A 26,746-nucleotide genomic window follows, 5' to 3' on the forward strand; every position below is an offset into this window, starting at 1 on the left:
AATGCAAAGTGTATTGAAAGGAAAGCAAAGTTCCCTGCACAGGAGGGGCATAGTAAAAAAAAAACAATAGCCAAAGAATGACTGAAGTCTAGGAGATGATACAGGGCTCTGCCTGACTTAGGTCCACCCATTATACCTTGAAACTACATGTGGGATGGGATGTCATCTAGTTGACTTTCAGCTGAATTAACCACCTGGTCACCCCCCATCTTATCAAACTGGACATTCCAGGAGGGTATGGTCAGCTCGCCCTGGCCTTGAGGCCCACCATTAACACTTTATAGATGCCTTTTGCTATCTTGCTTCTCTGGTGTCTCTTTAGATGAAACCTTCCTGTTTCACTTATCTAAGACAAAGTCACTTCTATTATTTGCTCCCCTCACAGGAGTGGGGAGGATATAAGGAAAGAGTGTAGGAGGGTGAATATGGTAGAAATATTATGTACTCATGTATGAAAATGGAAAAATGAGACTTGAAACTATTCTAGGAATGAGGGAGGAGGGATAAAAGAGAATAATATATTTTAAGAACATTTGTAAATGTCACAACGTACCCCCAGCACAACAATAAAAATAAATAAATAAAAGAGGGGATCCTATTTGCCCTGCTTTGTAAGACATTGCAGTTAACTTCAAAACTACAATGGGCTCTTGAATAAGCCACACCCCCTCTCCAGGCAGTTTTTCAGCTGAGAAATGAGGTAGTTGTATGGAATTGTATCAAGACTCCCCCAGGCCCACCATTCCTGTCTTGAGTTAATGGAGGCCAACAGACCTTACAGGATTTGCCACAAGACTAAGGCCAAAGAGGGGACTCAGAGAAATTGTGGCCCACCCATATAGAGTGATGTTGCTCTTTTATCACCCTAAAAAGGAGAATCTTAAACTCTAGAGTACCCGATTTTCTGTGTTTTAGTATCATTTTGGAGACAGTTCATTAAAGTATTTTTCCAGTATATAATACTGAATGTTTACTTAAAACTTCACCATGTACAAAAGGTATTAACCAGGCTGGTGGAGTGACTCAAGTGGTGGCACACCTGCCTAAAAAGCGTGAAGCCCTGAGTTCAAACCCTAATACCTCAAAAATAAATAAATAAATAAATAATGTATTAACATTCCCCATCTTATTTGATCCTCACAACATGCCTCTAAAGGCATGAGGGGTGGGATGGAGATTGTCCTCCTTTCCGCTTTAGAGGTGATGGGACTGCTCTCCCTTATCTAACCAGTAAAAGGTAACCCAGATCTTTCAGTTTCAAGAGGGGGGATTCTTTCATGCCTGTTCTGTTGTTTTATGAGTCATATTTTACATTTAAATTTTTATTTAATTTATTTGATTCTTAAATAACTATAATTTATGAAAATGAATCCATTCTGTAGTGGTCTGGGATTTGATCTCAGAGTCTTGTGCATGCTAGGCAGACCACTGTACCACTGGAGCCAAGCCTCTAGCAAATGAAAATGTTTCTAATTGTGGAAACAAGGCAGAGAAATCTCTTCCTTGGCCACTAGCAAATTTCTTTAATGCAAAGGGAAAAATAGCTTTAAAAAAATTACTAATTAATTGACCAAATAACATTTGTAAATCCTACTATATTCAGACTGAGAACTGAGAGCCACTAACAACATGGAGCAGCATTTCCTAATTTGCATTTTGGGAAGATGTTTGTAGATCTGCTGAAAAAAAACTTAATCATAAGCTCATTAATTTTAAAAGATTCAGTTAAAATTTATCAAGTCTTTGTATTGAAGGATTTCTCAAAGCCTTTAATGTACAAAAGGGTATAAAAATCTTCAAAATAAGGATATACTCAGCATTTCCCAGGCTTGTGTACTCACAGAACACCTTACCTTGTCATCCAGGACAGCAGAGTTCTATACAACAGTTTGAGAAATGCTACTGCAATGACATTATCCACACAACTCAGAGACCAGAGTTGTGATCTTGCTTTCTCTCTCCAGCAACATGGATCACAAGGGAAACCCTCCCTTTCTCTGATACCTTGGCCCAGGCAAATGCTCTGTGTAGGGAGACAGTTGTTATAACAGAAGCATTAACAACAGCCAGGCTATGGTTTTGACTCCCCAGTGCTGGCTGCCAGTTGGGCTAATCACTCCAGATGACTCTTACAACTTTAGAGACCAAGAAACAACATGCAAAGGAATTAGGAATAGAGTTGTGTGGTGAAAGACCTACACCTGATATCATTACTGGAGGAAGCAGAAAAAGTTCAGGTAATCATCCTCTAGAACAGACAGACCTGTGAGATGTCAGAAGATCTCAAAAGCTAGGCATTTTGGAGAATCCCCGCAGAGTCTACCCTAAGATTACAGGAACATGGGACTGTAAATTAATAATTAATATGAGCTGGGCATTGAGTTAGTGACTCTGGCACACTTTTTTTGTTAACATCCTCAGACAGTGAGGATGACTGAGTGTGGCTCCTGGACTTGCTCTCAGCTTATACTGAGCCATGGAGGCTGGTAGATAACCTTCCTTTGATTCATATGAAGAAGTTGGTTTGTATGTTTGATGAGGCTCATTCTGGGCAATAGAGGCAGTCATCCAATTGGCAAAGCCAGACATATCCCTCCATGGTCTCTTATCTTTCTCAGCTGCTCCTTGAGAATAGGCCTGAGTATATGCCTAAGGGGCCTTTGAGCCCCTCCTTTACTTCCACCTCAGTGGTGTCCTTAGGATCATGTATAGGGAAATGGGAGACATTTTTATTGCTGCCACTCCAGTAACCTCCTTGTCTTTACTTTCTGCTGCATGGAGTAGAACCCAGCTGTTTGGGCCCTACCCCAGGTAAGACTGCAGTGTGGTAAGTCTGCTGTCTCAGATTCATCACAGCCGCCAAGGGCTCTTAGACCTTGCTCTTGTGCCTAAAGAAGGCTCATGAATTTTGTTTGCTTCCTCTATTCCTGCACCAATAGCCTGCTGGAGAAGGTTGAACAGGAAACATGGCGTGAGACTGGCATTTCCTTTGTTACCTCAGTCACTCGCCTCATGGAACGCCTTCTTGACTACAGGTATTTTCTCAATCACCTATCCAGCCTCTTATCTACTAGAATTCTCTCTCCTGCAAAGGTATTCCCTTGACCTTAAAACTAAGACCATGTGAGAGCCAGGCATGGCACATGCCTCTAATCCCATCATGGAGAAGGCTGAGGCAGGAAGATCACAAGTTCAAGGCCAGCCTGAACTACATAATGAGATCATGTGCCCTTCATGGGGAAGACTATTCTGGTGCTGGGTACCATCACCAGTCATTAAGAATACGCTGATGACCAGGAATAGCACACCTTTTCTCAGGAGTAGGCTAGGGCTTCCTGGGATCCCCGCAAGATGTGGGTATTCATGAGGCATCCCAGGGACATGCAGCCCTCTGGTCTTCTATCCAGAAAGGTCAAGACTCAGAGGAATGGGCATAGCAAGAAAGAAAAACTACCTCCAGAGCAAGGCAGGGAACTTCTGTAGTCCCTTAGTGCAGGCCTTCATCAGAGCCATAAGATAAGCAAGGAAATATCACCTAGTACCAAAATATGTGACCAAGAAGGACTTTCATGTTCTTTTTCAGATACTGGGACACTCCTTTTTTTCATGCCTACATTCCTTGCTTAAAGTTTACTTCTGCCCCCTGATCCCACTTGTGAATAGATTAGAGGAAACAGTCTGTGAGCTCAGAGTTCAATATTATGTTCAGTCTGAGAGTTCATGTGGAATTAGAATTTTTTACATGAAACCCTGCCTTTCTAGTCATATCATGGTCTTTGAATTCATCCAAAAGTAACAATGAAATGACCACTGCAGCCTCAGTTATTCAGGCTGAAAAGTTCAGATGATGGCTAAGGGTGTGTTTTAGGAGCCAAAAAGAAGGTGATGAGTACTAGGTAGGAACAATAAAGAGTTTAAACACAGCTCCAAAGCAATAGTCCTTGAGTAAAGCTCGGTCCTTGAGTAAAGAGTCTTATCTTCTGTTCAACACTTTCCCACAAAATGAAACTTGCCCTTTATGAAGAACTCTGTGCTTTTTGAGGAACTTGGATTTGGCCTTCCGCTTTACTGACATGTCCCTCTGTGCTAAGAACATTAGTATGTGTCATGTAATACCCTGATGTAGCCCCTGGTCTCTGCATTCTGCCACTATAACAAGGAGCTTGGTAGAACAGAGATCTTTGAGCACCAGGAGTGGGTACAAAACTTAGAGGGAGCTCACAATACGGCCCTTAACCATGGAAGCACTTTCTGTTGAGGGTATCCTGATCTGAATTTTTGTCATACTAATGCCCCAGTGATACTGCAGTTCTGTGTTTTGCCTCAGGCTCACCACTTCATATTATGTACACTCCTCTGTGTTCTCCCTCCCAGGGACTGCATGAAAGGAGAGGAAACCGAGAACAAGAAGATAGGCTGCACTGTTAACCTCATGGTAAGAGGACATAGGCTCTTCCTTCTGTCTGCCTGATGAGATAGTTTCCATCCTGCACCGTGATTGGTTTGTCCTTTCTACAGTACATGGCTACATGACCTAAAAATTTGAGTCAAGACTTAACTTTGTTCCTGGAATCTTGGAGTCCTGAACCTTATCAGATGCATTCCCATTTGCAGAAGGAATGAAATGAGCTTTTCTTTGGACAGAGTTCTAGCCTGACCTCTTGGTTACCCTGATATACCCTGATTCACAGTCTCCCTTGATCCCCAATCTTCTCTGGTACAGTTCTTCTTTCATTCCACTCAGGACTCCCATAGACCTTTCAGTGGTTCTATCCCCCTAGAAATTGTGCCTTCTGGCTGGTCCTTTCTTTTTCTGGTGCTCTCTGCTTCCAGGATATGCCCTCCCCATCCTGTCCAGCACAGCCAGTACTTTGGCTGGTTGGCTGGAGCTCAGTTATGGCCTCCCCAGGTGGCAGACACTCTCACAGTGTGTGTATTTATGTCTCACACAGAACTTTTACAAATCTGAGATTAACAAAGAAGAAATGTATATCCGATACATCCATAAGCTTTGTGACATGCACTTACAGGCTGAAAACTACACAGGTGAGTGGGGAAGGGGGAGAGCCATGCCTGTTCTCAAGGACAGACTGGTAGATAGGCACAGCTAACAGAGAAAGGCTCCAGGCTAGTGCCTGTCATATCTCAGTAGTGGTGGAGATATGACAGGCATTCCTTTCCCTCAACTCCTTTGTAGCACCTGGTGAAGAAAAAGCAAGCAGACCTAGTTCAATGGCATTCATCAATGAAGGAGGCTATTCAGTCTCCTTCCCTCCTATCCACCACTCTGAAGACTCAAGGGTGCACCAAATTTTGGTACACCAGATTCAGAGCATCCTGAGTTCAGTGTCACTCCTCATGGACAGAGCCTTTGTTAGGCCCTACAAAAGCTGGAGCTAAGCAAGACTATAACAAAGGAATATCTCCTAATCCTGGAACTTCAGAACTCCCTGGCGTATCTGCCTTGGACTTAAGTTCTCTCCAGCTACTGCACAGCAGCCCCACATTAAGTGCCCAGTGGAGCACATGGAAGTATTGGCCTGACTCCTTGGAAAATACTCTTTCTTTGTGGTCTTTTGCTTGCTAAGCAGGTGCTCTACCACTTGAGCCATACCCCCATCTCAAATGACTTCTTGACAGGCCAGATGGGGGCTCTTTCTTTATGTCTACAATTCAGTCCAAAGTGCCTGTCATGGCCAGGCGCTGGTGGCTCACACCTGTAATCCTAGCTACTCAGGAAGCAGAGATCAGGAGGATCACAGTTCGAAGCCAGCCCAGGCAAATAGTTTGCAAGACCCTATCTCAAAAAAACCCATCACAAAAAAAGGGCTGGTGGAGTGACTCAAGGTGTAGGCTCTGAGTTCAAGCCCCAGTACCACAAAAAAAAAAAGGTTCCTGTCATACCTTTTTTTAACCAAGAGTCACTCTGAATCAGGAATGTGTACATGTACTTGTGTTCTGTCTGGTCCCATTATTTTCCCAAAATAGCCATTTTTTTTCCACTGTGGAAACCAAGCTCTGTCCTAGCACTTAGGCTATAGGACTTGAATTTGTATGATAGATGAGGAAATTTGTGCTATTGTCTGCACATGTTACTAGAATTAGATGGATTTATAAAAACAATGAACCCTCCTTCCTTATTGCTAGATGTTAGAGAGGATTCAGTATAGGTAGCACATCTTTTTCTGATAGCACATCTTGCCAAGAAGTGTATCTAAAATGACTGGGCTGTACTCTGAAGGCTGAGTCAGCAGAATCACAAGTTTGAGGTCAGCCTGGACTACATAGCAAGATCCTGTCTTTAAAAAAATGAAGTGAAATGACATGACATGGCTGAATTTGTCATCCACTTCCACCCATGATCCAACAGCTCTGTGAGAGGGCAATAAAAGAAAAAGGTTTTGATAAATTCCATGTGTCATAGCAGGTATTTTCTAAACTCCTAGAAGCTGAATCAAGGATCTGAACAGAGAAGGGTGCTAAGCCTTGCTTTTGATAGTTCCAGAAATGAAATCTAAAAATAATATAAACAGGGTAAAAAGATTTATCATGGTTTCCTGAGATCCAAAAGGAGACCCTGAGTGCCACAGAAAGAAGACTATTTTGCCCCCAAAGAGAAAAGGCTTCCTAGACCCAGTGAAGAAGTGTGTGTATCCCTGGGCAAGAATGAGAAGGGATCTAGAGAGTGGTCACAGACAACTAGATCTGGCTAAAACTGGAAGTGGGTCACAAAATAATTAGAAATGAGATTCTTCATAATCATTGAAAGCATTTTTAAGTATGGTTTTGAAAACAAGGCAGAGCTAGAACGAATTAACATGCCAATAAGAAATGCCCACTAAAAATTAGCAAATAGAATAGTAACGAGAACCCTGAGAGATGGCAGTAATTCAATGTGACTCATCTCTTAGAATTTAGATAACAAGCTGCTGTGTTTTTATAAAACCTTCACTAATTGTTTCACATGTAAAGTAAGATATTGCCAGGCCTTCACTCTGAGTCCAGTATCAACTTAGGTTTCTCCAGAAATGGAGCCTCTGGCTCCAGGCTCCAGGCCCATCACATTGTTGCTACTATTCACACTCCTGTTTGGTCCTTTTAGAAACAGTAGAAATGAGGGGAAAGGGTTGTTCCAGGACAGTGCTAAGGACAGAAAATAGAGCTCAAAGCATTGAGGGTGGTATTGGGGGGGGGAGCTAAAGGAAGGCTTGGTTGGTGCTCACCCATGAGGGCCAGTTCTGAGAATATTGGAAAGGAAGCTAGAGAAAATTGAGCAAAAAGTAATGCAAGAGCTCTCTCTGAAGAGTCAGTGTCTCTCAAAAGGAGACAACCTGTACACAAACCGTTATGTAGTTAAGCCATTCTTTAGTCTTTATCTGGAATCAGAACAGGTGACCAGGCCCTGAGATGAAGGTATCTGCCAGGATCTGTGACTCTTCATGCTGTGGACAATTGTTACTGGCTTGCTGGGCAACCCTACTGTCTCACCTTTAGTATCCAGTGTCCCTGACCTGGGCTGTGTATGCCTTGCCCTTATATCCTGCTCAGCATGGACCCCTGGCACCAGGCTGCTTTTGGACCCTTGAAAGGAAGCCCTGGGCCTCCATGCTACCTATCCCCACAGAGGCTGCTTTTACCCTGCTCCTTTACTGTGAGCTGCTTCAGTGGGAAGACCGGCCATTACGGGAGTTCCTGCACTACCCATCTCAGACAGAGTGGCAGCGGAAAGAGGGACTGTGCCGGAAGATCATTCACTACTTCAACAAAGGCAAGGTAGGTATAATAGGCAAGCCTTTCACCCTTCAGTTTTTGCTGTGCCACAAGACATCTTGACACTGTAGGGTTGGCAGCAGCTGCAAAAGGTGGTGTGTTGGGCATTGAGTGAGTAGGTACCCATGTATAAGCATCAGATTTGGAGGCAGCATAATTTTGCCTGGGTGTTAAAAAAAAACAGCTTAATTCTGTGGCTTGGAAGCTGATTAAAGATTAGAGGAGTAAGAGAAAACCCCACATGACAGCTTTGCATATCTATAAATGATAAATGCTTATGTTCCTATAGCAGGGGCTTCTGGGCCCTGTCTGTATTTGATTAACTTAATTAATGTGACTTTCTAATCTACTGCTATAGAAAATGTAAGTGGTAAAAATGGATTGTAATCCTAGCCAAAGGAGGACTACACTGCCTCTTACTGATACAGATTCTTGTTTTGGATTTCTCCTATCTACAGCCTAGCCTGGGCTTCTCTCATGTTGTGGTTATTCTAAATCAAGCTCACTTCTGTGGGAAGTACTTGCTAAGGCTTCCTTAGGACCTCTTGACCTCTGAGAGAGCTCCTCCTGGGACCCTCTGAGCACCCTACTATTGTATGTGACCCATGCACTGGGAAGGCTGGGGATATCTAACTTATTAAAGCTGTTCTCTCAGGGGTTGGGGCATGGCTCAAGTTGTAGAGTACCTGCTTAGCAAGTGTGAGGCCAAGTTCAAACCCCAGTACCACAAAAAAAAAAAAAAGGCTGTTGTCTCATTAATCATCTTTATCATCTTTGAACACATTTTAAAATAGGATTACTCACAAAACTGTAGTGGCTGAACCCCTGACTCAAACAAATAGAAACTGGTATTTTATTTATTTTTCTTTTTATTAGCATATATTAATTGTATAAAAGGGGTTTCTTTGTGATATTTTCAGAAACTGGTGTTTTGAAATGAGTTTTTTCATCATCAATAAGAAAGATTTAAACATTACTTAGTCTTTTACCCATAAATCAGAACACATTCTCCCTTTTTACATGACAAGAGGAACTTTTGTATTTCTCAGAAATTTTCACTCAGAAAACAGAGAACATTCACCTATGCAGAAGATGCTCTAGTGAAGCAAGAACCTTTCCAAAACCACAGAAGCTCTCATGTAACCTAACCCAGAAGGAAGACCCTTGATCTGCTCTCAGCCACTCAATATTGACCCAGAGCTCCTCCTCTGCTGGTCCAGGGCCTGACTTAGGAACCCTCACTAGCATGGTTTTAGGCCTGTCTTCCTGGCATCAGTCGACCTGGAGATGCCACTACCCATAGGCCCAACATGCCCTCCCCACCCAGAGAGAAGGACATAAACATGTTATTAATGTGCATGAGTGGCTTTAGTATTAAGTTCTCTATCTTTCCAGGGACAGAAAGAGCAGAGTAGAGAGTAATCCTGATCTGATTGAGTTTACTGGTGGGACAATGTGAGCAGAAATGACCTCCTCTTTATCCCACATTATAGTAGTACATAGGAAATCAGGATTAAGCCTTGACATGGACTAGGGAATAGAGTGTAAAATCTGATAGTATTTTAGATGGGCAAGAAGGGGAGAAGGACCAGTAGGCTTCACAGGCTACCTTCTCTGATATCTTTCAGCAACTCTACCTCAGCTGCAGGTTGCTCAATGAGCCCTTTGATGAGCTCATCCTCCAAGGTGCATTTATCAGGTCTACTCTCTTAGGTTTATCCAGAAGGTCCAGAAGGAACACCTTCTGTGTTCCTATGCCTCAGCTCCTGATGGAATCAGGAAGTAAGGCTATTCAGGGTTTTGTTGTTGTTGTTGTTGTTGTTGTTGTTTAATGAAAAGCAAAACCTACTACAGAAAAAAAAACAGTTTTTGTGGGGCAGAGATGTTTGGCATCAGGAGAAAATCCATCTTGGCAACTGAAGGAGAGGAGAAAAGGAAGAGACCCAGAAGGAAGGATAGATAAAAAGAGGTCTAGCCTTTAGCACTGCCAGTATACCCTGCCCCATAAACCAGGCCCCTCCTGACTTTTCTTCCACACACTCCCAGTATTTCTGCTGTCTGCCTTAAATAAGCCTTAAATAGGCATAGGAGTCCTTGGGTCCCATGTTTATTTCCTGGGTACCCAAGAGACTCATAGCCATGACCTCTTCTGAACATTCTCTCCATGAGTGGGATAGTTAACCTAGGAACCTGCCCCAGGTCCTTGATGCTCCACAGAGGATTAGCTCTCCTGTGCCAGACAAGGAGAGAGGGAAACTTCAGAGACAGGGCTTGGCAGAGTGAAAGTTGAGAGAAGGAAGAGGAGGTGTGAAGATGGGGGCTTGTTCTTCATCCCCAGGCAGAGAGAACAAAGAAGAGAAGAATCCGGGCAGAGGCCTCTGGCCCCTGTTCATCTAGCATACAGATCATCAGGCCTTAGGCCAGGTATCTCTGCAGAAGGACAGGGGCTGTCCTGCTTGAGTGTTCACTTATGGCCCGCACTCCTCTGAAGGAATGACTGTTACTTCTGATATGTGTAAACAGAAGTAAACTACCAGAATGAGACTGAAGCCTTTCCGTTCTCATGTTTTTGGACTAAACAGAGTCCTAGTTCAGTGCAGTTTTTGTGCCATTTCTGAGAGGGGATGACAAAGATGTGTTAAAACACACATTTGCCAGAGCTGGTAGAAGTGATTGGATTTCAGGCACTGATAAGGAGTTAAAGCTTTTCCTCCTGCGTAAAGGAGAGAAACTAGGGCTGGCAGAGTGACTCAAGTAGTAAAATGCCTGAGTTCAAGTTCCAGTATTGCCGAGAGAGAGAGAGAGAGAGAGAGAGAGAGAAGCCAAGGGAAAAGATGTAGTTGAGGATGCATTACACCTGCAAAGCATTCCCTACCTGTGTCCAGAGACAATTCTCAAAGTCCTCACATCCACCAGTGTTCTAATACACCCCTCAAGGCTGGCAGAGTGTCTTTAAAACACTTGGTCTTGCCACACTAAAGACATTGAGAGAGGGAAGTGCCTTAGAACAGCAGGGTTACAAATTAGGGCAGAGATATCAACAAAACAGGTGAACATTGATCCAGTAGAGAAGACCTGTTTTATTGGGAACTTCTGTCAACAGGCAGAGTGCCTTTAGCCCCAGGTGGGATCCTCATCACCTAAGTGAGACATCCCCCATGGTGGCTCTTGACAGGCTGGCCAAAAGTCTGTACACTGTTCATCTGCTTAGCCACCCCCATGGCTAGTCATGTTATGGTTCCTTGGCTGCATCTTATCCAAGCAGAACTTGGAATTTGAGGGAGGACTAACATGTGCTCCCTTTAATGCTGTGATACTGTAGTACAAGATGTTTCCTGGCCTACTGAGGAGGTGGCATTATATTGGGGCAAAGAACCAAAGTGTACTTAAAAAAAATCCCTTTGGTTTATTTGCCTTTTTAATTGGTCCTACAATTTCAGTCCATATGGCATTGATTTCTCCAATATCAAAATAATATGCTCTTTTATAAAAATACAATCTCAAAGGAAAGTGTTTTCTTTCTCCCTGATATTATTTCAAATAATATTTTTAAATAGTCCTTATTAAGGATCATACTGCAGTGTTTATTGGTAGAATTATATATTTGAGATTTGCTTCAGAAACCATGGGAGGAATAAATGGATAGGGTATGAATGCTGCATGATTGGTCTTGAGTTGGTCATTACTGAGACTGGATGATGGCTACCTAGGGGTTCATTCTTCTATGCCCTCTACTTTTACATATATGTGACATTTCCTAAAATAAAATTTAATGTGTATTTAGAAGTTGGGGAGAAGATCCTGGGTAAAATATTAAGTAAACTGATGATTCCCAATTTAACCAAGAGAGAAAAAATATTATATTAAGAAGGAAGGAAGATAGAGATATAGTTCAGTAGTAGAGTACTTTCCTACATGCACAGAGACCTGAAATTAGAACTTAGCATCATCAAAAAAGGAGGAAATGGACAATGTTGTCTTAATAAATTCCAATGCAGTCTCCCTCAGGCACCTATTTTATGGGCCTTTTTCTATAATGGGAGCCACGTCGCAAAATAGCCTGAGATTTGGCTAGGCAATGATCATCTGAAGCCTAATTTAAGTTCTAGTCATAAAGGAAGTTGTCAGGCATACTACCAAGTCCTTGGTAGCTCCTTTCTTCATGATTTCCATACTCATTTCTGAATTTAAATGATGCTAATTTAAAGATCATTGCTCCCCTTATTAATTCATTAAATAAATACTGATTACCTGCCATACCTAGCATTGTTCTAGAGTCTGAGCATAAAGTAAATAAGCAAAGTATCTGTCCTAGTGCAGTTTGTCAACTAATCAAGACTAATCCAACAAAAAGTAAGTAATTTTTAAAAAATAACACACCCGAAATGTACCTGTTCTTAAAAAGGTAGTCAGAAAGGCCTAAGCAGATACCAGAAACCTGTGCTTGAGCTAGAAAGCCACAGTGCTGTGTGTCATAGTCCATAAATTGGTTTTGAAGTATATGTTCCCTGTGATACATGAGATGGAATTAGCAGGAGGCCTTCTGTTAAATTTTCTGATGTGTTCAATGGGGGCTTAGGCAACCCTGAGGATGCCTGAAGTGCTAAAGACCTATTCTTATTTCTGATGCAGAGCTGGGAATTTGGAATCCCACTATGCAGGGAGCTGGCATGTCAGTATGAGAACCTCTATGATTATCAGAGCCTCAGCTGGATTCGGGTGAGCTTTGCCCCTTCCTCCACCCCAGCCCTGACCAAAATTTCTGAGTGAGACATACAGCCTTTGGGTTAGTGCCATGGACTATAGATGCCAATATTCCTACCCTCAAGGTACTTGCAGTCTGACTGGGAAACCAAAACAAACACCTGACAAATGATTTTATGATCTGGAAGCCAAGGGCCACTGTTGTTCAGGGAGGGGAGAAGCCTAGCACAAGCATAATAGGATGGGATATTCAGGAAAAAGGCATCCCAGTGTCCTGAAGAAGCTTTTCTTGAAATGGTTTTGTGCAAGGATGCTTCAGCTAAAGACTTCATTATAAGATCTTTCCCCACCTTGAGTTGTACTTTTAAGTAATTTGTCTTTCCTCCTTTCTTTGAAGCATAATATTCAAAAGTTAAGTCAAATACCTTGTAGACTTCATAGGTCTATATGAAATTTTTCTGGATTGCTGGTGCTAACTTCTGAATCATAACCCCACTGGTTTCATCAGCAAAAAGAGAGTAGCAGTCTCAGCCAACTATCCCCTGCATCCTCATTCTGTGACTAATTAATTCTTCTCCATCCCCTTGTCCAGATTGGGGCTAGGGCATGGCTCCTTACAAGTAGTTTCTTAACTGATATTTGAAGGCCACTGCTTCCTGCTAGGCTGAATTCATTAGAACTATTTTCCCAAAGTTTCAGCCAGCTTTTTCTAAATATGAATCCAGGTCAGCCAGACTGAAAAATCTTACCAGTAATATTAGTTAACTTTTAAAGTTTAAAACTGCTAAATTGAAACCAGTACCAGTGGTGCTAACAGCTGAGCCTTATTCACTGTGGTTAGCATCTTTAGTCAGATGAACAAGAGTGGATACAATTGTACTGATGTGAAATGGTACTGAAAAATGTTGGTAGCCAGCTACAAGTAATCCCAGTCAGGGGTCAAATGGTATAGTGTCAGTCAAAACTAGAAATACATGGACATAAAAAGTTAATGTTAAATATGTGCCTCTCAAGTGCAAGAAACCCAGGTCTCCATGAGTCTGTGCCTATGCCCTGAGAGGACATTAAGAACAGCTGCATAGGGCTTTAGTGGGCAGATCTGTCCCCATCCCACCATCAGATGGCTGTGAAGAAGGATCTGCATCTTCTGTGATTCAGTTCCTTAGAGAGAACTGGTCAGGGCTAGGGGCCCACTTTCTTCTTATCTGGATGGAATTGCCATGATCTCTTTCCAGAAGACAGTGTCCATTTGGGCCTAGGAGAACTTGCTTTGGATACCAATTACAGTCAAGCCAACCTGAAGGCAGTCACCTTTCTTGTTCACAGAAAATGGAGGCCAGCTACTATGACAACATTATAGAGCAGCAACGCCTAGAGCCTGAGTTCTTCCGGGTCGGCTTCTATGGCAGGAAGTTTCCTTTCTTCCTTCGGGTGAGTCTGTCAGGTGGTTACAAGGACTTATATGTTATACATATAATTCACTTAAAACTTTTAGTTTCTTTTTCTTTTAGCCTGTTTTACTGAACACATTTTTCCAAAAGACTGATTAGTCAACAGAATGCATTTGGCATTGTTTAACTAGACTGGCTGCCACCTTTAATTCTGTTTTAGTCTGCTGTATCATTGTAGCTACCAAGAAGGTAGGGTAATTCTCTTACCAAATGAACCAATTTCCTTCAGGAAGTGACTAGGGTCTAAGAATGTCTCATGTAGGTACCTTCCAACTTCTGCCTCCAATACCTGGAATCTCCATTATGGTTCATCTTAGCCAATGACATCAGTATACCCCTGACCTCAACAGTAGGACTGTCTCTTAGGGTTTATCATCTAAGATGAGTATTTTCCCTCATGGCTGTACTGTAGCTAATATAGCTAGGATGAGAACTATTGGATAGTCAACTTGGCTCCTGGGACCCTGTGAAAGCACTAATTTTAGCTATGGAAAGACTGTCGTAGGAAGTCACTTCTCTGACCCAAGATGACAATAGCAATTTTTCTCTACCATTTCCCAGAAATCTGATCTGAAATATAAACAGAGCAGAAGGAATGACTGAGCATAGACCTAGTGACAACAGTTAAGCAGTTGCATTAGTGTTCTTTTTTTGGAATAAAAAAAGGGTGAAATTTACTTCTTATTTACAGGTCTCTGCAAGATATGACATTCCACATAGAAATAAGAAACCCATTCAGAGAACGAGCTTCATGTAGCATGTATAGTTTGAAACTGTCTAAGTATAGTTTCACTGTAAAAATAGCTATAACAACAAGCCACATTTAAAAAGAATTCTTAAGCTAGTGGTGCTTGCCTGTAATCCTGGCCCTCTACAGATGAAAGCAGGACCATGAGTTTGAGGCCAACCTGAGCTACATAGTGAGACCCTGTCTCAAAAGAAATCCAGGCATGGTGACACACATGTGTAATCCCAGTTCCTAGGGAGATGGAGAAAGGAGAATGGTAGTTAAAAATTAGCCAGGAAAAAAGTTAGCAAGACCTTATCTCAAAAACAAGCTGGATATGGTGGTTTATGCCTATAATCCTAACTACTCAGGAGGCAGATGTAGGAGGACCACAGTCCAAGACTGGCCTGGGCATAAAAGCATGAAACTCTATCTGAAAAACAAACTAAAAGCAAAAAGGACTAGAGATAATAGCTCAAGTGGTAAAGGCCCTAAATTCAATCCCATGGACCACCAAAACAAGTTCTAGCCGGGCACCAGTGGCTCATGACTGTAATCCTAGCTACTTGGGAAGCTGAGATCAGGAGGATTGAGGTTCAAGGCCAGCAAATAGTTCACAAGACCTCATCTCCAAAATAACCAAAGCAAAATGGACCAGCAGTGTTGCTCAAGTGCTAGAGTGCCTGCTTTGCAAGCACAAAGTCCTGAGTTCAAACCCTAGTCCCATCAAAAAAAAAATTCTTAGTAGAGAAACAGTAAGACAAACTTACATTAAACATAGTATACAACACAACAAACAACTTATTCCTCAGCTGTACAGTCTAAAAGTTAAAGATCCTATGAGTCCCTGAACTTGGAAGGTACATCCTTGGATCTTTCTCTTCCTCTACTGGGAAATACTCCTTGATCAAGGTTAATGAAGCCTTGTATCCAGACTCATTTCATGATTTTTTAGAGTTTGAATTTTGTCCAAGCCTCCAACATTCTTCAATCATTAAATTTTTCAGTTTCACCAAGTTTCTCAGCAGCCTGAAAGATAATTAAAATGGCATTAGAATAACCAGGATAATGTTATCTTTCACAATTAAGAGGTTTTTCAATGGTTTTACTATACTACAGTCAATGAGGTATACAATCTGTGCAACTGTTCCACCACTTACATAGTTAGCCATGTCCCATACAACTTCTTTTTGTATCTTAAAGTCTGCGTAAGGGAGAATGTCAAGAGTCTATGGCTATACCACTCTGAATGCACCCAATCCTGTCTGATCTTAAAAGCTAAGCAGGGTTGGGCCTGATTAATATTTAGATGGGAAAGAATGCAAAAGAGGAATGGGACTAATCCACAACTTACAACCTGCTCTTTCTGGTCCTGATGACCAGCTGTGATGTTTGACGTTGTCCATGTGGTTTCCTTTTGCATATAACTAGTTTGAAGTTTAGCAAACTGGGAAATATGTCAAGTACTTGTGCATCTTGTGAATCTGCTCACATGTTTCAGTGATAGTATTCTCTATGATTCTTAGCATGGGAGTCACAATTGGCAATTCAGTATGTCCTAGAAGTTTTGCAAATTTGGGCACAACTCCTGGTTCATAACCATTTTGTTGTGTTTGTTTGGACCATCAGTAAGGTAGGAAACAGCTCAGCAGGTATCTACTAATGCCTCTGGTTCTTCATGATGCATGATACAAAACTAAAATAGGAAAAATTTGCTCAACAGTATTTAATAGGAACTGGAGACATTGCTCAAGTCATAAAAGTACCTGCCTAGCAAGCATGAGGCCCTGAATTCAAGCTGCAGTACCAAAAAAAAAATCTAAGCTAGGCACCAGTGGCTCATAGCTGTTATCCTAGCTGCCTGCAAGGCTGAAATTGGGAGGATTGTGCTTTGAGGCCAGCCTAGTCAAAAAATTTGTGAAACCCCATCTCAACAGGAAAAAAAAAAAAAAGGCTGAACATGGTGGTACGTGCCCATCATTCTAGAGGTGGTAGATAAGCATAAAATAGGAAGATCACAGTCTAGGCAGGCCTGGGCAAAAAAGCAAGACCCTATCTCCAAAATAACCAAGCAAAAAGGACTGGAGGTATGGCACAACGGTGGTATAGCACCTACCCTGAGTTCAAACCCCAGTACCACACAAAAAATAAAAAAATCTAATGGAGTTTCAGGATTCTTGTTACAGCAAATGTCTGAAATTATCAAGATTCAAGTAACTACATGCTGAAGATGATATATCAGGAGCTGCAAGAAAAACTAACAATAGATCAAGTATCCCATACTTGAAAACCAAGGCTCAGAAAATTAAACCAACCCCCACCATGTTTCCTAGAGCCCATATAGCTTGTTCACTGATCTAATCATGGGAAATGCCAACAGAGTAATGAACAGCCTTGGTCTGTTCTGACATTCTAGAAGCAATGTTAGTGAATACCCAAGCAGATTCAAATTAAGTGGGATTACAATCAGGTCTGCCCAAAAAAGAGGTAAGTTTTGGAATAAAACCAGTCTAGATTATATTATCTGTTGGGGGGCTGTTTTTTCCTAGAAAGCAGTTTCCTAGCAGCTTCAGTAACTTGGAACTGGCTTTCCAAATTGTTGCTATTTTTACCTTTGACAGTGTCATCATCAGACCAATTCACAGTGCCCTATTTCTCCATTGTAGTTTTTCTGCAGTGGAGAAACAGCATCATCAGAAAACACGTTTATATTTCTCCTTTTCAGCATCTGGTCACCCTTAGCTTTCATTAACTTCTATACAGTGCTACTCCATTTGGGAGGAGCAGTACTGGGTGTTCAATTCAGGGCCTTGCGCTTGCTAGGAAGGTGCTCTACCACTTGAGCTACCCCATTTCTGTACTGTCTTTTTCCTTGTTCTTGAATTTGTTAAGACAGGCAAGCTTGTGAACTATCATTTTCATTGGTGGTTGTAGGTAGGAGATAAAGGAAGAAAGCTATACCCAGGGCTCAGGCTTTCATAGGAGGTGGTGCAGAGCTCACAGGCTGCCCTCAGAACATCCACTGTGGCTCAGCCCAGAGGCAGTGTGTGATTTTTGTATTTATTCAGCACAACTCATAGGCTCCAGAAGTAGTTAGCCTGGTCCTGTATGTAGACTGTATCCCATAGATATTTATTGTTCTTGGATGATTTAAAATGAAGCTATCCTTATTAGTGAGCCAGATCTTCATTTGAGACCCAAGACTAGCTCTGATTGCCTCAGTCCCAGTATCTTACTAAAGTTCAGTGCCCACAAACCTCAGGAAGCAACTGGGAAAATTCACAGGATCCCTTTGATAATATTTGGGGTCTCATCTTATTGGAAAAATTGCTTTAGCCAATGAGCAATAACAAGCTTGGTGTCCCATCAAGGGTCATCTAGGCTTACTGACTCCCTAAAAGAAATCCAGTCTGCTAGGAACAGAGTTCAGGAAAACTACATTTCAGATGTAAACCAGGTCAGTATGTACTTTTCCTAGGGCTTAATCATTCTAAGCTAAAAGGAAAAATTACCTGTATGGGGATAGTAGATACAACAGGGACAGCAAGTTTACTCTAATTGTGATCCCCAGGAAGGCTCCAACTCTATTCCACAGAAGTGTTCTTACTTGCAGAATATGAATGAGTAGAGAGACTTCCTTAGGAAGACTGGGCCTCCTTCACCTGTAGTGACTGGACATTCAGTCTGGGCATTTCAGAAGTGACATATTTGCTGCTCCTGTCATCAAAGATCATATAACAGCAATGGAGGTAGAAGTCAGCAAAAGAGGAGAAAGGAATTATACAAGAATTAGAACCAAGCACATGGCTCAAGCCTGTAATCCTAGCTACTCGGGAGGAAGAGATCAAGGGAATCATAGTTCAAGGCCAGCCTAGGCAAAAAGTTCTTAAAACCCCATTTCAACCAATAAAATCTGGACACGGTAGCACGCACCTGTCATCCAAGCTAGGAGAGAAGTATAAATAGGAGTATTGTGGTCCAGGCCAGCCTGGGCATAAAATGAGACCATCTCTCAAAAAGAACCAAAAAGGAGTTGGTGAAGTGGCTCAAGTAGTAAGAGTGCTTGCCTAGCAAGTGGGAGGCCCTGAGTTCAAACCCCAGTGCCACTAAAAATAAAAAGAACAAAAAGTGATTGTCTTTTGCAGGTAATTGGATGGATATCGAGAACATCATCTGAAGTGAAGTTAGCCAGGTCAGAAGACCAAAAGCTACTTGTGTTTCTCTCACATGTGGAATATAGACCTAATACAAATACAGCAATATTATGAAAAACAGGTCACACTAAGGAAGGTCACATATAAGAGAGGGAGGGTAAAAGAAGGAAGTTAAGAAGGTGAATATGGTTGATGTACTCTCTATACAAGCATGAATATAGACTTTTTAAATCTGTTGAAATCACCATAAGAAGGGGACTAAGATGAAAAGAAGAAAAATGGAGGCAATGAACCAATTCGGGTTATAATACATATACATGGAAATTTCATAAGGAAACTCCCTGGGTAGCTATCCTAAACAAACAAAAATGTCCTTTTTTTTTGTAAAATTGGAGAACAAGAGGGTGGAAAGGGTCCTGTCTAGGGGCATTAGTACCAGTGGGAGGTGGAAAGAGGTAGGGAAAGGGTGAGTATACTGCAAATACTGTGTACACATATATGTAAGTGGAAAAATGATACCTGTTAAAACTACTCCAGGAATGGGGAGAGGGGAAGATAAAGGAGAGTGATAGAGGGGGTGAATTCAAATATGATATATTGTAAGAACTTTTATAAATGCCACAATGTACTCCCACCCAGCACAACAATAAAAATAAATAAACAAAACCAAAAAAAAAAAAAAGAATAGCAAAAAGCTGTAGGCATGACTCAAGTGGTACAGAGACTGCCTAGTAAGCATGAAGCACTGAATTCAAACCCAGTAACCACTCCTTCCAAAAAAAAAAAAGAATTAAAACCAAAGAACATTTCCACAAAGTTCTTTGACAAACTAATAGCTCTACTTGTGACCTACTTCTTTCTCATTTTTGCAAATTATGCTTCATTGTCATCTTATTCTTTTTGTGTAGATCCACAATTTGTACATTCTAAACCAGATATCACTCCAAAACATCATCATTTTGGATATTACAAAATCAGGCCTTGGTTGTTTCACGTGTCTTTCCCTGCCAAGAATGTTCTGTGAGGTTCAACCTGGCTCCTACCCTCTCTTGTACATGTCTTATATATGTCACAAGGTATATACATATTTCAGGGTTCTCAGAGCTTTCTGACAAGTAGGACCTGGCATAGAACCTGTATCTGAGCTGTCCAGATCATACTTGGAAGTAACAGTCTAACTGTTCAAAGGTAATTTCAAAGGCTCCAGCAAAAGAAGAATAACAAAAGTTTTCAGATCTTCCCATCTCCATCCAAAGAGCAGTCTCCACAAGTTGATTCATGTATATAGATTTCCCTGGCCTAACCTCATGTTGCCTTCCCTTCCTTCAGCTGCTCAGTTCATCTGTGGCAAATGGAATACAGCCCCATGAAGGTAACTGTTTGCCTTGTAAATGGCAGAAACAAAGTGCAAAGTAGTGGCAGCCAGATCTGACTTTTGTGGGGATTTTTGCTCAAGCAAATATGAGACCAACAGCCACCCTCAAGGTCAGCACTATATGCCTTCCTACTATTGGGCCTTCTCCATTAGACTTGACTACTCCCTCACTACCCCTGAGTAGGCAGGCTGTCAAACATGCTCAGCTTGGTTTCTCTGAACCTTCTGCCCTCCTCACCTCACAAATGTGATTATCTACTAATCTTCAAGGAGACTAGAAAACATCCAGCTCTCCCTTCTTGGGGTAATTCCTATTTCTTTTCATTTGATCCATAAGCAGACACAGGTGACTATTATATATATGTGAGTGAATATGAAAATGCCAATTCTTCACAAGTAGAGTCAGCCCTACCCATAGGTTCCACATCCGAGGATTCAACCAACCATGAATAGAAAACACCTGGGGGGAAAGTGTCTGTATAGACTTACTTTCTTGTCTTAGTATTCCCTACATAAAAATAGTATAACGATTTACATAGCATTTATATTATACTAGGTATTTTAAGTAATCTACAGATGATTTAAAGTATACAGGAGGATGTGAACATGCATGGATTTTGGTATCTTCAGGGGCATCCTGGAACCAATCCCCCGTGGATACCAAGGGATAATCTTACTTTCTTTATCAGTTCTGTTTATCAAGCAGGAGACTTACAAATGTCTCCATCCTTTGGCTACTGTCGGTCTAGCCTGTCCCTCTTAACATTGACTTCCCTTCTGGTGTTAACTTTCCACTCTGATTCATCCAGACACATGACCCAGCCTCATCTGAGTTTCCCACAATAAGAGAAGCAATAGGAAGGGACAGAAATCCTGTTCTGAGAAGACTGAGGTCCTCCAAGGCCTGGCCTTAGAAGTATACAGCTGGCTTTATGGAGACTTTCTGTCTCCTTCTCCCTCACAATCTCCCTCTCTCTCTGCATACTTGCCAAGAGGGACTGCCACTGTCACTTGTTGTAGCGGGTCTGGTGAGACAGCTGGGTGGGCAGTGTCACCAGTGGGTTTCAGAGGGACCTACTCCAGCTACCCACTCATAACCAGCTGTGAGAGGTAGGCAGAGCAGCAGGGTTTGGCGGTATCTTGTCCATAAGAAGACCTCAGTCCACAAATAGAAAAACTGAGACATAACCCAAACCAGATATGACATAACAAAAGGTTTTAAGGAATATGTAGTTCAAATAATACTGATTTGTTCTGCTGACACGTTTGCAAAGGAGCTTACTACCAAAGGAGTTTATTGACTGGGTGTGGTGTCTCACACCTATAATCCCAGTTACTCAGGATTCAAGACCAGCCCAGACAAAGAGTTAGCAAGGCTCCATCTTAATCAATACGCTGGGCATGGTGCCATGTGTCTGTGGTCCCAATTACACAGGATGCCGTGGACAGGAGGATTGCAGTTCAGGCCAGCCTGGGCATAAACATGTGGCCCTACTTGAAAAATAACTGAAGCCCTACAGTGCTAGAGCATGGATGGCTGAAGTGGTAGAGCACCTGCCTAGCAAGCTCAAGACCCTGGGTTCAAACCCCAGTACTGAAAAAAAAATGGGGGGAGGGTATAAATGCAATAAATAATTACTGAATACCAACTGGGCACTGTTAGGCTGTTTTTCCTAGCTGACAAGAATGATCCTTCAAAAGTATATAACTGATCACACTCTATTTAAAATTATATGGTATTACCCATAGCAGTCATTCCTTGGCCCTCTTGCTGGCCTTTCAGCCATTCTCACCAGTCCTTCTTTTCAACTACACCTTTTCCAGCTTTGGCTGTCACTGCCCAGGTTGTTACTGTGCCCACAGATTATTTTTCCTCTACTCATCTCTAGCAGGCTATACCAGGTGGGCCTTTAGGGACTGTTTTTAAACATGGCTTTTCCCAAAATCCCAGGTAAGGTATTTCTCCTTCCTCCCTGTTGCCTGGAGCCCATCCCCATGGCTGCCACACTACAGTGCAATTCTCCCTTCATTTGTCCCTCTCCCTCCTCAACTGCCATTCCTCTTAGGACAGGGACCAAGTGCTATGCTCTGTGCCTGCCCCCAAGCCTGGTATAGAGGAGGTTCCTAGAGTGTGTTTTTGGAATGAGTAACTATGAATTCCCATGTGGAGGTAGAGGGGAGGCTACAGACAAGGTATAGAGTATGCTCTCATATTTTTGGCAGAACAAAGAATACGTGTGCCGTGGCCATGACTATGAGAGGCTGGAGGCCTTCCAGCAAAGGATGCTCAGCGAGTTCCCCCAGGCTGTCGCCATGCAGCATCCTAACCATCCTGATGACGCCATCCTACAATGTGATGCTCAGTGTATCTTTTGATACTTGGTGGAGGGGAGAGGGCTGGAATCCTGTTAGGTGAGTCACACCCAGGCAACTTTCAACCATGTGGTTGGCCTTCCAACCTTATTTAAGTTACCCATAGTTGTAAACCTGTGTCCTCATCCCTGAGACCACACTTAGCAAAGCACTCAAGCCTCAGAACAGGCAGTGCGATGCCCTTAGCCATGTGTGCTCATATCAGAGGGATGCTTCTCAGGCTGACTGCCATCAGCAGCTTAGTCTCCATCCTACCCTATGGGGGACCTGCCAAGGCAGTCAAGAGCAGTCAGCGTGCAAGGTGACTGGGGTTCCACCAGGGCTCTTGTCACTGGTTTACCACCTTGCTGTGGCCTGTTCTACTTCCTTGTGCACAGTTTCTGTCCCTGGTCTTTGTTATGTGGACTGGAGTGCCAAGGATGGGAAAGGGATGGGGAGAACCTTTGATTTATTGGCACTTGGAAGTCTCATTGCAAACACTGGCTGGCTCCTACCATCTCTTCACACAGCTTCCTTAGAGACCACATGAAAGTTATCATGACTATAGCAAACTTATTGCAGAGAAGGGAGAGAAAGCAGATTCACATCTGTTTTCTCTCCACAAAAACTACAGATAGTATTTTATTAAAAGGTTTTTTGTAGACAGTTTACCTACCATGGGCAAGCCCAGGACCTCAAAACCTTCTCTCACTCCTGTGGGGTGGGTACTGCATTCTCCTGATCTCTTTTCTCCTCTTAAAAGGAAAGCATAGAATTAGCTAACAGATAGCTATTGCCATCTCACCTTGGCTGGATGTTCATGAGTCTCACTGCTAGAGCAGGGAGAAAGAGGAGCAGATAGAGAGATTTATCTAACTGTGCTTATATCTCATCTGCCCCTTAAGATCTTATCTGCCGCTACCACCAGTCAGTAGGGAACAAGGGTTATAGTGTACCTCTTTCCTTTGAGGAGATGACTGATTTTTCTCATTGGCAAGCCTGGATTTCCCCTTCACTTCATGCCCAGACTTGCAGATCTATGCAGTGACACCCATTCCAGAATATGTGGATGTTCTGCAGATGGATAGGGTACCAGATCGTGTCAAGAGCTTCTATCGTGTCAACAATGTGAGGAAGTTCCGGTACGACAGACCTTTCCACAAAGGCCCCAAGGACAAGGAGAATGAATTCAAGGTGAAAAACTCTAGGAAAGCAGGGGCAATGCTCATAGCATTGTGGCAAGCCCCACTTTCTTAGGAACTCAGCACAATTGCACCCTCAGGTAGGCAGGGTATGACAAAATTTATCTAACTACCTACGTCTGCCTGTGCCCTCCCTGCAGAGCCTGTGGATTGAGCGTACCACGCTGACCCTAACCCACAGCTTGCCTGGAATCTCTCGGTGGTTTGAAGTGGAAAGAAGGGAATTGGTGAGATATACTTCACAGGCACCCACTTAGTCCTGACTCTGGGGAGCTTTCTTTAAGGACTAAAGAAAGAAAGAACTTCAGCCACCTGGTTGGCCTTGGCTTCCCAGGTCAAACCTGTGCTGGAAACTTTGTGTATCTTCTCTCATCTAAACCACACAGTACCCTTAGGCAGCAGGTATTTTTAATCTCCAACTTTACAAATGAAAAAAAGAAGTCGGAGCTCTTTGATTTCAGAACTAGCACTCTTCACTGCTTGCTGTATTTCCAGGTGTCTATAAATCAATCAGAAGAAGAAAAGAAAGGGCCAAGGAAGTCCTGAGACAACAGGAGCGAGGAAGGAAAATCAGAATCACAAGTCATAGATCCCAGCTCTCAGGAACATGATGGGGGGTTATCATTGTTCCTGGGAGGACTCTGTTTGCTATGTGCCCCCAGGTGGAGGTGAGCCCTCTGGAGAATGCTATCCAGGTTGTTGAGAATAAGAACCAGGAGCTGCGAGCCCTGATCAGCCAGTATCAACACAAGCAGGTGCATGGTAATATCAACCTGCTCAGCATGTGCCTGAATGGAGTCATTGATGCAGCTGTCAATGGAGGCATTGCACGCTACCAGGAGGTAAGCTGGGGCCCTGGACTAAATCCACACAGGCAGTTGCTGGGAAGAAAGTTCATAGGCTCCTCTTCTCAAGATGGCAGCCTCCTTGGGAAGTCTTCCCAGCTAGCCCTTTTCTGGCTAAGCTAGCTTGGGATGGTTTTGGTGTGAGATTGTAAGCTCTTGGCACTCCCTATTTCTGTGGTACAAATATCTGGTTGGGCTTTTTCTTCATTTTTATTAAATGAGATCTGACAGATAGGTAATCCATCTGATTATAGGAGAAAGTTAAGTGACAGGGAAGCCCTATGTCCAGCCCTTCATGAAAAGTGCATTATAGGCTGGCTAAGAAGCTAGCCACCGCTCCCAGGCCATCAGACCTACCTGTCCTTCCTAGGCCATCCAGCATCCAGGCTCCATGAAGAATTGGGACCAGCATCCAGGCTCAGGTGACTTGTACATCTCCAGTGCTTAGCACAAAAGACAAAAAACCACATACCTGATTGCCAGAGGTTCAAACAAGTCAAGCCAGAGGTTCTGGTATCTGCACCTGTGAGGAGGCAATTTGTGGACTCAGGCCTCTGGGACCCCACGTAAGTGGTAGTCCTGGAAGGAGTCTTTATACCTGGCCTTCCCTTCACAGGCCTTCTTTGATAAAGATTACATCACCAAGCATCCAGGAGATGCAGAGAAGATCGCCCAGCTGAAAGAGTTAATGCAGGAGCAGGTATGGTTTGCAGGAGTTGAAGGCCCACAACCAATGGGAAAGACCACACACTGCAAGATGACTGCAGTTCTCAGCATCTGCTTCCTCCTTAACAGAGAGGCCTTGTTTGGCATTCTCCATAGGTCCATGTCCTTGGAGTTGGGCTAGCAGTCCATGAGAAGTTTGTTCACCCAGAAATGCGGCCTCTGCATAAGAAGTTGATTGATCAGTTCCAGATGATGCGGGCCAGTCTATACCATGTAAGCTGATCCCTGACCTGCCTGGGCTGCAGTTTCTCCAGATCTATGCCACAGCCAAAGAAAAGTAGGTAGGAGGGAGAAACTGTACCTGCCACAGAGGGGCAGGAGGCAGGGATGATTGCTTTATCCATGGCAAGGGTGCTGAAGATTCTTTCGTTTGCTCATTAACTCATTCCCAAGGAAGGAGTCAGATTCAAGGGCAAAGAACATTTTTCAGGGCACTGTGTTAGTGGGTAGAAGTTTTCATATGCAGATTAGAAGAGCTAAAGTACATAGATCTCTTTGCAAGATCCTAAAGAATTAAAACATGGCCTGAGCCAGCTGTCTCAACTCATTGCTCTTCTTTCTCCCTCCCTATCTTTCTCCTCTCCTCCCTTTTCCTCTCTTTTCCTTCCCTCTTAATGCCCTTCTCTATCTCAACTTCTTCCATGATGTCTAGTAACTCAGACTCACATATTTGACGTACAGTACTTTCAATAGAAAAAAAAATGAAAAGCAAAAAAAGACATACAATACTTTTCATGGTTGCTACTCTTAAGATATTTTAGGCAGGTTCTGGAGCTAGACCAGGTCTCAGATGTTTCCCTATCTGTAGCCTGGCTCTTCAGCCTTCACAGCTGTGTTTGGCCCATGGACTGATACACACAGGCAGGACCTGTATTCTAGGACCCAGTTTTCCTTGGCAGAGTCTTTACAGAGAATGCTGCTGACTGAGGATAGGGCTTAGGTATCCCTGAGGACCCTATTCACATATCCTTCCCTGAGTTTTAACCATGAAGCTGACTCCATATGTATTCTAGAGAAGCCTTCCTGCTAAATAGGATGACTCCCGTTTCTCAGGGACTATAAATCCAAGTTTGTTCTTCATCAGGCGCGCTCCTCATTACTTGGGACTACAAGGTAGAAGTGGCAGGGAAGCAAGGAAGCAGGCCTGTTAGATGCTGGACCAGGTTATCATGGACAAAAAGTTCCTCTTTAGGAGTTACCCCTGGCCACAGAGGACCTAGGAGAGGTTGGAACATTCAGACTCAGTGGACTAGCATGGAACTAACCCACTTTGTTATTCAACACTGCAAGTTATGGTCATCTTAGTCCCCAGACTCCAGTGCAGGTCTCATCCTGTTTCTGCACAAGTATGGACACCATGAAAAGTAAAAAGTGGAAAAGCTTGTCATAGTTTGAGAGGTGGGCACACTTTCCACAGGAAAGCCTATAGAGCCTAAATTT

General features: G+C 42.9%; 1 protein-coding gene and 1 pseudogene across 10 annotated transcripts in view; one reads left to right on the forward strand and one right to left on the reverse strand.

Moving 5' to 3' along the window:
* Positions 1-26,746, forward strand: part of Dock3 (dedicator of cytokinesis 3) — a 561,871-nt gene that overhangs the window by 516,727 nt on the left and 18,398 nt on the right. For 9 of the 10 annotated variants that reach the window (XM_074059333.1, XM_074059340.1, XM_074059334.1 and 6 more), the window contains 13 exons: positions 2,785-2,811; positions 2,940-3,035; positions 4,375-4,435; positions 4,953-5,046; positions 7,625-7,773; positions 12,403-12,489; positions 13,801-13,905; positions 22,405-22,546; positions 23,561-23,727; positions 23,876-23,962; positions 24,398-24,577; positions 25,197-25,280; positions 25,403-25,519. In XM_074059333.1, coding sequence (XP_073915434.1) covers positions 2,785-2,811; positions 2,940-3,035; positions 4,375-4,435; positions 4,953-5,046; positions 7,625-7,773; positions 12,403-12,489; positions 13,801-13,905; positions 22,405-22,546; positions 23,561-23,727; positions 23,876-23,962; positions 24,398-24,577; positions 25,197-25,280; positions 25,403-25,519 — 1,396 coding nt within the window. The remainder of the gene's footprint in view (positions 1-2,784; positions 2,812-2,939; positions 3,036-4,374; positions 4,436-4,952; positions 5,047-7,624; positions 7,774-12,402; positions 12,490-13,800; positions 13,906-22,404; positions 22,547-23,560; positions 23,728-23,875; positions 23,963-24,397; positions 24,578-25,196; positions 25,281-25,402; positions 25,520-26,746) is intronic. The other variant, XM_074059335.1, reaches the window with a different exon arrangement.
* On the reverse strand, positions 15,640-25,407 carry LOC141418617 (importin subunit alpha-1 pseudogene; annotated as a pseudogene).

The sequence above is a fragment of the Castor canadensis genome, chromosome 17, assembly GCF_047511655.1.
Source record: "Castor canadensis chromosome 17, mCasCan1.hap1v2, whole genome shotgun sequence".
Classification (NCBI taxonomy): Eukaryota; Metazoa; Chordata; class Mammalia; order Rodentia; family Castoridae; genus Castor; species Castor canadensis.